The sequence below is a fragment of the Palaemon carinicauda genome, chromosome 1 (genome assembly GCF_036898095.1).
Source record: "Palaemon carinicauda isolate YSFRI2023 chromosome 1, ASM3689809v2, whole genome shotgun sequence".
Taxonomy (NCBI): domain Eukaryota; kingdom Metazoa; phylum Arthropoda; class Malacostraca; order Decapoda; family Palaemonidae; genus Palaemon; species Palaemon carinicauda.
The window spans coordinates 5,806,146-5,820,121 of record NC_090725.1 but is presented as its reverse complement, the minus strand read 5'-3'; the positions used below and the strand labels follow the sequence as shown (position 1 = coordinate 5,820,121).

General features: G+C 36.5%; 1 protein-coding gene across 2 annotated transcripts in view; it reads right to left on the bottom strand.

Moving 5' to 3' along the window:
* Brms1 (breast cancer metastasis-suppressor 1-like protein) overlaps positions 1–5,832 on the bottom strand; it is a 66,386-nt gene extending 60,554 nt beyond the window's left edge. For both annotated transcript variants that reach the window (XM_068379720.1, XM_068379727.1), the window contains exon 1: positions 5,392–5,832. In XM_068379720.1, coding sequence (XP_068235821.1) covers positions 5,392–5,527 — 136 coding nt within the window. In that variant the 5' untranslated portion in view covers positions 5,528–5,832. The remainder of the gene's footprint in view (positions 1–5,391) is intronic.
* Positions 5,833–13,976: the final 8,144 nt, after the last annotated feature.

The window sequence follows — 13,976 nt, the reverse complement described above, 5'->3', positions numbered from 1 at the left end:
GCAGAGCGTGTGCATGGCGTTTAACATTTCTCAGAAATTCCATGACCAGTGCTAGAGTGCTTTATGCATGCTTGCATGGGGTTTAAATATCAACATAATATTTACCTTACATTCATAACTCATGATTCATATTTTTTGCCATATTCTGCGATATTGTTAAAAATATATTGCAAGGAATACAAATATATTTTTATAAGTAATACAAATAACCTCCATTATCATAAGGTTTGAAAATGGAGGTAAGGTATGCTGAACAGCAGAGTCAGAACGAGCTGGAACAACAATAGTTGTGGTTTCCTCTTCAAGACTCTGTTGAGGGAACACCTGAGGCTCAGTCTGCAAAGGCTGATCAAAGGAAGTAGCAGAAGGTAGGCGCATGGGTGGAGGAGGCTGACTCCTGGCATGAGTGGCTGAACCCAAGGGTTGCGCTTGCTGAGCGGTTGGCGGAAGCGGAGTAGCAAGTTCCTGTTCCTGTGGTGTGAGCGGAGCGCGATGAGGTAGAGGCTGCGCAGAACAAGGTAAATGTCTCGCAAGCTGAGGCTCCTGATGCGCAAGGCTAAGGTGTAGTGGTGCTTGCCTTGTGGAGGGTTGAGCTCGCTGCAGCGAGAGCTGAGGAGACTGACTCAAGGACGGGAGAGGTTGTTGTACCTCAACCGAGTGTTGCATCACTGGTGGAGCAGCAAGTGGAGGCGGAGGAAGAGAGGTATAATCCTCCTGATCCCATTGTAAAGGTTGCCTTAAAGAAGGCGGAGGCTGAACACCACTGGGAACAGCAAACTCAGAACGTGGCTCAACATCGTACGCCTGGCAGGTGGTACTGCGATCAGGCGGAGCGAGCGCAGGCGGAGGGAGTGTAGGCGGAGGCGGAGGCGCAACACTCTCAGCCCGACACTCACGCATCAAGACCGAAAGTTGTGACTGCATGGGCTGCAGTAGAGTCAACTTGGGGTCGGCAGACACTAAGGTCTGCTGAGGTAAAGCCTTAACAGCAGAGATCTGTTGCGGCAGAACCTTACTCCTCTTAGGCGGAGTGCATTCAACTGATGACTGAGGAGAGTCAGAGCTAACCCAATGACTGCATCCGGGTTGTTGAACTCTAACTTCGTACGTCTGGCATAGGTCTGGACTTTACGTTTAAGAGGTCTTGAGACCTGAGACCAGCGTTTTCTCCCCTAAATTTCTTCTGCAGACGAGCAAAATAAGGGCTCAATCGTCTGCGGGTGGGAGTGACGGTCTCGGTAAGACACGCCCACAACCACCGAGGATACTTCTGTGCGCCGATCAAGGCCTGCTGAACCCTTATGCCCTTCGACATTGCTTCTCCCCTGGGCTTGGGAGCTTGCAAGAGGTCCCGGACTGGGAGGACGACTGGCGCGCACAGAAGTACCCTCACGCACAACACTGACACACTTTGCGCTAATCACTTATCACTTTGATTTTCTGTTTGCACTTATTTCACTGAACTCGAAACTTTAAGTGGTTGTACCTGAAACACGCAATTCTATCCTTTCTCAAAAGTTAGTAATTGCGAAAACAGAATTACAATGTAACAGAAAAATCTAATGAAAGATAAATAATTCAGTGGCTGGAAAGAGACTAAACACTAGATCACTCTAGAAACGTTTACTTTCTTCCCCTAAAGAGACTAGGGAGAAGGGCAAAAACGATAACAACGTTATTCGTACGCCTGGCAGGCTTGAATGAAACGTTTATCCTCCTCTTTCTCCCTCCGTCTCTATCTCTCTCTCTCTCTCTCTCTTGACTTAGAACCTGAGAGAAGAGCCCAATCATATATATCGTTAAAACATATTATTGTTAAAGGAAAAAACTGAAATATTTCCCAAAATGAAAAGTTCCTTTATTAGGATCAAAACCATTAAGTTAAGAAAGAATGAACAAAACGCTAGACACGGTTACTCTTACTGCAACGTGAAACCGTGAAAACTCTTTCTCTATCGTAACGATAGAGTGCAAGTTGAACGTTCTGAACGTCAACAACTGCAGAGACAAAACAAAACGTTAGTTCAACTTTGAAAACAGTACTAGACTATCAAAGAAATTCTTTCAAAGACATTAAAATAGCATAATATGTTAACAGGTAAAACCGAAATGACGGGCTCAATGTTAATTAACTTCGGTACCAAGAAAAGACCGCCTACTATTAGGAAGGTCGAATATAAACAAATATAAAAATTAATTTTAATAAGTTTATAATAAAAGGAAGTTAATCGAAGAGGCCTATAAGAGGCGGAGAGATATAAAATAAATCTATAACTTTTGTTACAAAATTAAGAAAGAGAGTCTATACTCTCTTAGACACCAACACTTCCGTCTAAGGGAAGGGTCGGCCATTGAAAGGTGAAAGAGAGTTCATACTCTCTTCGTCACCATAATTAATCAAATTAATTCCAAAAGCTAACTAAGCTAATATAGAAGTTTCCAGTAAAGCGACAGCCGAAATCAAAGAGAAATACTTCACCAAAGTCGTGAAAATACTCCAAGAACATAAGCGTATCCCAGAACGTCTTGCCGGAAGCACGACAGAGGAATAATTGAGGAGGTGTCAACAAGAAGTACTTGAGTACCTGGCCACAGGTGGCGCTGGTAAGTACACCCCCTTCTAGTATTGTGATAGCTGGCGTATCCCTCCATAGAATTCTGTCGGGCAACGGAGTTGACAGCTACATGATTATCGGGTAAGTTTAATATTGAAAACATTCATTTTTTGTATTTCCCCACACAAAACCCATTTCCCACTTAGATACCCCATTATTATTATTATCTATTATGCTGTAACCCTAATTGGTAATTCAGGGTGCTAATAGTCCAAGGAATTCTAAAGGGGAAAAAAAAGCCCAGTGTTGAAAGGAAATAGGAAAAGATCTAATAGTGTACCTGAGTGTATCCTCAAGCAAGAAAACTGTAACCCAAGACAATAGAAGACCATGGTGGCCAACAAAGGCTATGGCATTACCCAAGATTAAAGAACAATGGTTTAATCATGGAATGTCCTTCTTCTAGAAGAGCTGCTTACCATAACTAAAAAGTCTTCTACCCTTACCAAGTGGATATCAACCCCTGACCAACACCAGTGAAGTCATTAACCCCTTGGGTAAAGAATTGTTTGGTTGGTTATTGTTGTCAGATGTATGAAGAAAGAGGAAAATGTGTAAGGAATAGGCAAGACTATTTGGCATATGTGTTGGCAAAGGAAAAAATAGTTATAACCAAAGAGAGATCCAGTAATTGTAATTATATAGTAGGAGGGGTTAGGATATCTCATAAAAGAGCGGTTGACAAAATACTAAAGGTCAGAAATGGATAAAACACAAGATAATGAGCAAGAAAATCGGAGTGTATAAATTTGGTTGGGGCAAGTGTAAACTATCTTATAACTATTCATATCGATTTTCTTTATGGGAAAAATGTTTATCTTTGTCTGAAACAAAATATCATGAAGTTAGTTTTACAATTTATGAAACATTATGATTTAGATTTTATTAGAGTTACAGACAGAAAAAGCGTTTCTACTAAAAAACAGATTTTTCCTAAAGTAAAACATCCATTTTCTTAAAAAATGACACTTATTTTCACTGCAAATAAAAACTTTTAATTATCTAAGAGATAATAATCAATGGGGTTAGTTTGCACAGCTCGGCATGTACCGCTTCCCAGTACATAGGTGCGCACGGGAGCAAAAACCCTTAGATTTCTAGAAAATATCTCCGTTCTTAGTTGGTATAATAAGCTTTCGATTTATTTGCTATTAAAATGAAGGTTAATTCAGTGAAAGCATATTATTTACTACAGGAAAAACTATGAGTTACATTTCAAAATATTGTTCTGTCTGTAACTATAATTTTACCATGAATTAGTGGGGTAGTTTGTAGCGCTACGGCCAAGCGTCCTAATTTGCTTATTATCGCTCCGACTGTTATCTTGTATAGAATAAAAAAGTTTGGAAATGGTCCACAGATCTTAAATATGTGCTTAAACGCGCACTTTTGTTTTTTGCCGAAAACCCTAAATTACCTGAAAAATTGTGGCTCAAGTTCTTACTCCGGCCACGAATCTTCTCACTCCCGTAGTAGGTAAGGGGGGGGGGGGGGGGGTCCGAAGGGGGGGGGGGGGGGGTGAAGCCCCCTGGGTAAGGAAACGGCTTTTAGCATAGGTTAGGTGGGTTTTTTAAGTTAGCTTCTCCCGCCAAAATAGTTTTTAGAACGACGGCCACAGTTCAGAATATTCCAGTTTTCTACGAACTCGATTTTAGAATGACGGCCACAGTCCACCCCACTTTATAATATTCCCATTTTCTATGAATGAAAACGGATCTGGGCGTCACCCTACAAAGGCTCCAATTAGTGTTATCTTGCCAGGAGTTAAACCCATTAGGAAGCAAATACAGGATTGAGACTCTTAGGTTAAGCTAAAGATACAGCAGTCTAAGGGGGGGGGGTGTTTGAAGGACCCCATAGTAGGTAGGTAGGAAAGGATATAGCTCCTAGTTTAGGTTAGGTAATATTCTCGTGTTTCCCATTTAAAATGTGGCATTCGGTTATAAATATTGGAATTTACACGTCTAAAATTTGAAAAATATATTTCCCTAAATTAATTGCATCAGAATAGTTCAAAGTATTGTACCTATAAATATACCAAGAAAACTTCTTACTTTCTTCATTAGGAATATTGCATTAAGTAAACATTTACATACACTTTAATTATTAACCCAGTCCACCCACACCAACTATAAAAGATCCAGAAAATATATGGTTCATACAGTATATGTGCCTAGAAATTAAAGTATGCATAGGTCAAGATATATTGGCTTTCTTTTTCTAGGAAACTCCAGCCTCGGATAGGCTCCATCTTATATTAAATCCCAACATTTTAGGCTTCAGTGATATTTTTTAGAGCAAAAACTAATACGTTAAAACTAAATATTGTAAATAGAGACAATGGAGTGAATGTAAACTGTCATTTTTGTGAAAATGAGGAGGAAGATTTGATACATTTTTTGTTATTTTGCCAGGAATATAGAAAAGAAAGGAATGAAGTACTTGAGCTACAACAACCATAGGACGAAGTCCTAAAGAAAATAGTAGGATTATTTTTATTTAGTGAAACAAATATAAAAAAAAAGAAGTTTTAAATCTAATGTGGAAGAAAAGACAAAACAGTACAAGATAAACGTTAGAGGCGCCGTTGTAAAGGCTATGCCTCACCCCAGAACCTGAACCTGAGTTAAGATATATTGGCTTTCTTTTTCTAGGAAACTCCAGCCTCGGATAGGCTTTATAGACTCCATCTTATATTAATCCTCAACATTTTAGGCAGAAATTTGACCATCTAAGATTGAAAAGGGTGTAGCAAAAACTTTGGGCCACAGCCTACCTGAAGAATCATCAGACTCAGACCCATCTGATGTGATGGACTCGTCTAGAGAACTTCCTTCAGAATCCGATTCTTGGTCCTGTTCGCCCTCGTCGTTATCACTTTCATTGTCACGCTGTCTCTTTACTCCGGGCATATTGTCCTATATCTCGGATTATCCCTAACTACTCGGCGCTTTAATTTTTCATCATAACACCCGGAAAGTTTTCCGCTCATTCTCCAAGCTCACACTGTTTTGTTCAAAAGCACTTAGCATAATTACTCCATCACTCGGGGACATAATTTGGTTAGAAACGCATATTCGATGGTAACAATTACTTTTCCTCTTAATAAATTGTACGAATACGGCTTGGAACTATAACTTGACAATAAATTTTTGAAGGAGAAAAACTTCGTTACCGGGCTACACTTGTAAACAAACTAGACAACTATATGATGACTGGGACGTTGGTTCTTTCTCTGTTCGTCTATAATATTTTATTTTGTTATAAAAATCAAATACTCTTCACTCATATCCAATGTATTATATTATTTTCAAAATTTTATGTTATTTATAGTATCTTCACATCAATCAAAACAGGGTGTACTTTATATAAGCGCAATGGTATCGATATGAACACTAAAATAATTCATGTCACAACAAAATCGATTGCATAGCAATGTTTTGCATAGATGGCTAAACAGATCTTCATTGGTTTGATGGTGTTTTTAAGCAATTTGGTAAACCATTACAAGCAGTTACTACACTAACTAAGATTATGCAGTCATGTGCTATCGTTCTGAGAAATTTACATTGCACTACAGTATTTCCCTTTTATCAAAATGGCAATCTACTAGGACTCCCACGTATCTCAATACCTGTACAGTAACCTCTATAATTAATTTGCTCTCTCTCTCTCTCTCTCTCTCTCTCTCTCTCTCTCTCTCTCTCTCTCTCTCTCTCTCTCTCTCTCTCTCTCTCTCTCTCTCGTATTATTATTATTATTTTCCAAAGGAAAAGGCAACCCATTTGGCTGATGTTTTTGACACTAAACAGAGTAATGAAAAACTTGAACTTCCTCATTCCTGTTTTTTTTTGAGGCCAAACTAACTAGTTAAGCTTTTCGATCTCTTGAAATTAAAGCTCTGTTGATGGACGTTGATGCTTATGGAGGTGTAGACCCAAATGGGTCGTTTCTTAGCATTATTATTGATTTTTTAAGTAATAGATCTCAAAGAGTTGTGTTCCACAAGGTAGTGTTCTGGCCCATTACTTTTCATACTCTATAGAAAACAAGCTTGTTGCGTATGCAGATGATGCTACTCTCTTTGCATCAATTCCATCTCCTGAGTGTAGATCTGGGGTTGCTGAATTCCTTAATAGACATCTGGCTTAAATTAGTGCATGGTGCAAATCATATGGTATGAAACTGAATCCTAACAAAACTCAAGGTATGATTGTAAGTAGGTCAAGGATGGTGGCTCCTCAACATCCGGATCTCAGTATTGATAATGTTTCTTTAACTTTGTATGACTCTTTTAAAATTTTAGGTGTGATTCTAGACAGCAAATTTACTTTTGAGAAACACATTAGGTCTGTGTCTTCTTCAAATGCACAAAAAATTGACTTATTGAGAAAGTCTTTCAAGATTTTCGGTGATCAATCTATTCTGAAGAAGTGTTTTAATTCTTTCATTCTACCTTGTTTTGAGTATTGTTCTCCTGTCTGGTCTTCAGCTGCTGATTCTCATCTTAATTTATTAGACAGGAACTTACGGTCTGTTAAATTTCTTATTCCTGATATAGATATTAATCTTTGGCACACAGTAATATCAAATTCACCATGGAAGAAGAAAACGAAGGTAAAATGCCGGTTTTGGACGTACTAGTCACGAAAACTTCTGACCTTATAGATATGGAAGTTTATAGGAAGTCCATTTTTACTGGTCTTGGTTTGAATTTTTTAAGTGAGAGTAATTTAAGGTATAAAAGCGAGAATTGAATAGAAGCTACTCTTACTAACGTTTAAGATACTGAACCAAAATGAACCAAAATATCTAAAAGAATGCCTGAATAAACTAGAACTAGAAAAAATGTTAACACAAGACACATGAGTGACAAACATAGGCTATCTGAACCAAGAACAAATAGTAAATTTGGTGAAAGGGCTTTTAGCTACTGTGCGCCTAGACACTATAATAAACTGCCAACTGAAATGAAGGACCTAAAGGGAGCAATTGAATTTAAGAAGAAACTAAAGACATTACTTTTCACAAGATCATATGATTTGGAAGATGCTACAATCAAAGAATTGTATAACTTATAATGAAAATGTTTCGTTAGATGATTAATATGGACCCGCCCGAGAAGTAGTTCACTCAACTTCAGTGGAGGGTTGGATTTAAACCCAAAACAAGTAAACAAGTAACAAGTAAAATGAATAACATCAACACTCATTAATAGAGCATAAAAGCTTTCATCAAATCACGTGAACTTCCATAAAGAAATAACACTCTTAAAGAAATTCTATAACAGCAAGGGTTAGCAAAACAATTTATTTTACAAAAAGGTAAAAACTATTCTTACCAAAATCCTTAATAACCAGATTTGTGAAGTAAAAGACCAGATTGTATATTTCCGATTTCCTTACGTATCGAACAAAATTAATAATGTAATAGAAAGAAAAATTACGTATCTAACAAAAAACTACTTAAAAAATATAAGTATTAGAATGGTATTTTTTAAAAGTTATGAAATGGGCAATTTGCTCAAGTCCAAAGAGTCGTTATCTAGCGAACTATGTTCTATGGTTGGCTATAAATTTGTGTCCAAAGTGTAGTTCGGGAATATGTGGGTAGTTCAACTGAACTGTTCGAGGATCCTTCTACCGCTGGGCAAGCCTATGAAGAAGAAAAAAAGAAGATAATAGGAAACGTGCTGTTCAAGAAAGATGGAATAGAGAAAAGAATATATTTATCAAATGTGGAAAAAAAGAGAGAAGAAAATAAAAGAATTAGAATAAAGAAGAAAACCAAGGAGGTGGCGATGGAAAGGCGAATCCCTCCGACCAACAACTGAACTGAACTGACCTGAAGCCTTCTCAATCTGCTATTAGAGAACATTGCTATGGAGTTTGTAACACCAATTTTAATCATCTTGATTTTAGTATTTTGTGTAAAGCTCGATTTGAAACCGAGATAAGATTGCATAAAAAAAAATTCAACCGAATCTAAACTCTGATTTCAGCAGAAAAGTGTTTTAATTACTAATAATTTTAAAGGATCTTATTGTTGCTAATGTCTTTTACCAATGCCTTTTATTGTTTGTACAAATATATGTTTTTAAATTTAATATTGTTATTATTACTATCATTTAAACTACAAACCTAGTTGGGGGAAAAAGGGCACTAGCCTGCAAGCCCCTGGGCTTCACCAAGGAAAGTAACCCAGTGAGAAAAGGATATATATATATATATATATATATATATATATATATATATATATATATATATATATATATATATATATATATGCATATATGTATTTATGTATGTATTTGTATATTTATATATGTATGTATTTATATATTCATATATGTATCTATTTATATATTTATATATGTATGTATTTATATATTTATATATGTATGCATTTGTATGTTTATTTATGTCCTAAGTGGATGAAAGTACTAACTCCAATCAAGTCTTTTCATTTTTCCTTTAGTGGCTATAATTACATCATATATATATATATATATATATATATATATATATATATATATATATATATATATATATATGTATGTATGTATGTATATATATACATATATATATGTGTGTAGATATATATATATATATATATATATATATATATATATATATATATAGCTAATAATTGAAGGAAAATTTGATATTTGAGTACACAGTCAGTCTTGCGTTAATCAATAATCAATCAATTGGGTATTTGGCGTATAATTACTACTAAAATGCCTCGCAGTTTTTATTAAGCATTAAAAGATGTTATCAACTTACTATACAATACATAGTAACCAAGATGTTCCTTGTGAGAAAAATAAGATATTCGATACAGTTTATATATTCTTTCACTTGGCAAGGGTCGAAGAGACTCTTCAGCAGCTCTTCTAGGAGAAGGACACTCCAAAATCAAACCACTGTTCTCTAGTTTTGGGTGGTGCCTTAGCCTCTGTACCATGGTCTTCCACTGTCTTAAGTTAGAGTTCTCTTGCTTGAGGGTACACTCGAGAATAATATGCTATCTTATTTTTCTTCCTCTTGTTTTGTTAAAGTTTTTACAGTTTATATACGAGATATTTATTTTAATGTTGTTACTGTTCTTAAAATTTTCTTTTTTCCCTTTTTACTTTCCTCACTGGGCTATTTTCTCTTGTTGGGGCCCTTGGGCTTATAGCGTCCTGCTTTTCCAACTTGGGTTATAGCCTAGCTTGTAGTAATAATAATAATAATAATAATAATAATAATAATAATAATAATAATAATAATAATAATAATAAAAACATTTATCTAAAAGAGTAAAATTAAAAAATTTTCAACAAGTAGGCCTACAAAAATAACATCTTGATAACTTGAGAAAAATAACACCAAAATTAGGAGCCAAGAAATCAGCAGTCTTAATAAAAAACAAAAGAAAAATATAATTTGTGTCCACACCTCCATAGGTAGAAAGGTCCATCGGGACAGGAAAGCTAAACTATAGTCTATTTCTTTTAGCGATGCAGATTTGCACCGACTCCCAGCGGTGCCCCTTTAGCTCGGAAAAGTTTCCTGATCGCTGATTGGTTGGACGAGATAATTCTAACCAATCAGCGATCAGGAAACTTTTCCGAGCTAAAAGGGCACCGCTGCGAGTCGGTGCAAATCTGCCTCGATAAAAGAAATGGACTGTAATTAGTTCAGCTCCAGGAAAAATGGAATGAAGGAGATCGAGTTTTCCATTACTCTGCTAACTGTCAAACACCATCAGCCAAAAGGGTTGCTTTTTCCTTTGGACACAGGGATAGGGCCATCTGGTTTAAGTAAAGGAGGAGCTAAGACGTCAACACCAAAGAGTACGGATTTAAGGGTAGCCCATCAATTAGGCTCCTGGGTTTTACCAGAAAGCTACAGCTACAGTATAGGTGGATAGGATAGTTGGGGGAGGGGAGGGAGGAATTAGGATTCTGGAAGGATTGGAGGGGAAAGCGTTAGAATGAAGTATAGTAGGAGGTGGAAAGATTGGGGCAGACCCAATAGCCCTTTTTGTAGGTTTTTTGTCAACATCATTCTTTGTGAACTACCAGGAGGTGATTTCTCTTACCAGCCACCGACGGACTTTGTATTTTCATGATTATTCCTTTTCTAAGGTTTATCTATCCTTTTGTTTGATTTTAATACTCTGGATTTGGTTCGTCCTGAGCAAATGAATGGAGCTATCCATTTCCGCCGGGAATGCTCGTCGTGTGTGTTTGTTATTTCCTCACTTGTTATTGCAAGTTCAGAGTGAATGTTTTTGAATCTTTCCCGGGCTTGTGTGGCTCTTCTGTGGTACCTGACGTTAACTGCTTCAATGCTTGTGTGACTCTTCTGTGGTACCTGACGTTAACTGCTTCAATGCTTGTGTGACTCTTCTGTGGTACCTGACGTTAACTGCTTCAATGCTTGTGTGACTCTTCTGTGGTACCTGACGTTAACTGCTTCAATGCTTGTGTGACTCTTCTTTGGTACCTGACGTTAACTGCTTCAATGCTTGTGTGGCTCTTCTGTGGTACCTGACGTTAACTGCTTCAATGCTTGTGTGGCTCTTCTGTGGTACCTGACGTTAACTGCTTCAATGCTTGTGTGACTCTTCTGTGGTACCTGACGTTAACTGCTTCAATGCTTGTGTGACTCTTCTGTGGGACCTGACGTTAACTGCTTCAATGCTTGTGTGACTCTTCTGTGGGACCTGACGTTAACTGCTTCAATGCTTGTGTGACTCTTCTGTGGTACCTGACGTTAACTGCTTCAATATTGTATTGGAATGTTTCATCTTTGATTGAGCCATTGTGCATGCTGGTGCTATTGCATAAACAAAGAAAGGTCTTATCGGGCTTTTATAAAGATTTATTCTTATGTTTTTGTCCAATAGTTTGAAACGTTTTAATGCCCCCTTTCTGTCTTTTCCCAATGGGAGTTTTTGTTTAATATGACACCTTATGCCAGTTCTTTTAATAGAAAGACTAGGGATTTTATCTTTGTTATTGAATGGAATATTTATGTTGTTTACTGTTATTGGGACTGGTTTACTTTTTGATACAGATAAGAGTTGGTATTTGTTGATGTTTGTTTTTATTTTTCTCTTATTTCCGTAATCGTTTATTCTTTTGATCTCTCTTTCGGTTTTTAGTTTCATAAATCTTTTGGAATTTGAAGGATTCATTATTACTTGTGATGTCATCTGCATAGGCATAGTTTATGGCATAGTCGGGAATGGTTGGCATATGTGCTGTGTAGATAATAAAAAGAGTTGGGGATAGTATTCCCCTCTGCGGCACCCCACTTTTTATATTTATTGTTTCACCCAGTGTTCCATCTCTGCTACAGTTCTGTCTTTAATGTATTTCGAGAGGAGTTTTTCCATTTTTATTGGTAGTTCCAATTGGAGTATATTATATTAGAGGCCCTCATGCCATATTCTATCAGATAACTTGGAGATATCTCTGCAGATGATATTGCATTGGTGTTTTTCATTTAGTTGGTTCATGGATACGTAAATTGCCATGAGGGCAGTTTCTGTGTTTCTCCCTGTCCTGAAACCGTGTTGATGTTTGGACATTTTATTGTTACTTTCTAGGAATCTCCTTAGTCGTGTGTTTATGATTTTCTCAAACACTTTTCCCGGCACTTCAAGCAGCATAATTGGTCTTCTGTTTGCTGGCTGTTATAGGGTCTTTCCCTGGTTTAGGAAAAATGCCAGAAATTATTTTTTATGACCAAATTATATTGCTTTTCAGTTAAAGCATAGACTTTCTGAATAACAGCTCAAAGCTGATTATAGCTATTCCAAGTCAAATTTGATCTGATACCCTTCCAAAGATGATAGGCCTCCTGTAATCCAAATACACATGTTTAAAATCCTCATTGAACAAGAATTTGTCTTCCAATTGGTATTTTGATGAACGAGATGGGATATAACTATCAATTATGTTAAAATGATTCTGATTCAAGAGGATAACAAGCTCAACACTTATATACAATTGTGATCAATTTAAATGAAAAAAAAATAATTCAAAATGATATTCATGTATACATGAGAGTGTATATATATATATATATATATATATATATATATATATATATATATATACACACACATATATATGTATATATATATATACACATATATATGTGTGTATATATATATATATATATATATATATATATATATATATATATATATAAATTTTTACCTCATACTTGGGATCGAACGCTAGCCCCTTCTAATGAAAGGCCAGGTCGAAACCAACCATGCCTTTCATTAGAAGGGGCTAGCGTTCGATCCCAAGTATGAGGTAAAAATTTATTTCTGTTTGAACACGATGTTGTGTTGATATTTATCCATATATATATATATATATATATATATATATATATATATATATATATATATATATTACATGAGTATAACATATCAGGGACAGGCTGCTCCTTAATTGATAACGAAACCAAAGCATAATTAGATGCCCAAATTGAGGACCAACCTTATATGTTATAACAGGAGGGAGTCAGTGTATACCGAGTCCAAGCAGTTACCAGACCTGTGAGTAGCCTCACTTATAGTTTATTTATGACATATTTGTTTTTGATGTTGTTAATAGTTTATATGTGACATGTCTGTTTTGACGTTGTTCCTTTTTTTAGAATGATTTATTGTTAATTTGTTCTCTTCATTTATTTATTTCCTTTCCTCACTGGGCTATTTTTCCCTGTTGGAGCCCCTGGGCTTATAGCATCTTGCTTTTCCAACTAGGGTTGTAGCTTGGATAGTAATAATAATAATAATAATGATAATATTTGCTCGCAGCCTCATTCAAAGGCAAGTCCAAAGTTCTTAAGACAGGGTGATCAGTTGAAGAAATAGAATTTAATCGCTCCGTACCATGAGAAATTAAATCATCATCAAACACAAAAGAGGCTTTTCTATCATCCTCTTATATCTTAGCCATTGGTAAGAAGACAATCGAAGCTATAGTTCATTTCTTTTAGCGATGCATATTTGCACCGACTCGCAGCGGTGCCCTTTTAGCTCGGAAAAGTTTCCGGATCGCTGATTGGTTGGACAAGATAATTCTAACCAATCAGCGATCCGAAAACTTTTCCGAGCTAAAAGGGCACCGCCGCGAGTCGGTGCAAATCTGCATCGCTAAAAGAAATGGACTATAGAATCATCTAGGTCTGGATTCCGATAGACGGATCTCAGATGAAAGTTATTATGCCTGACATAGACTTCTACGATCTGAATCTCATGACAATTCTATCCTGTTCGTAATACTAGGCAGGCAGTTAATTTTAATAGCCAGGCCTTCTCCATCTTTGAGGCTCAATACTACGC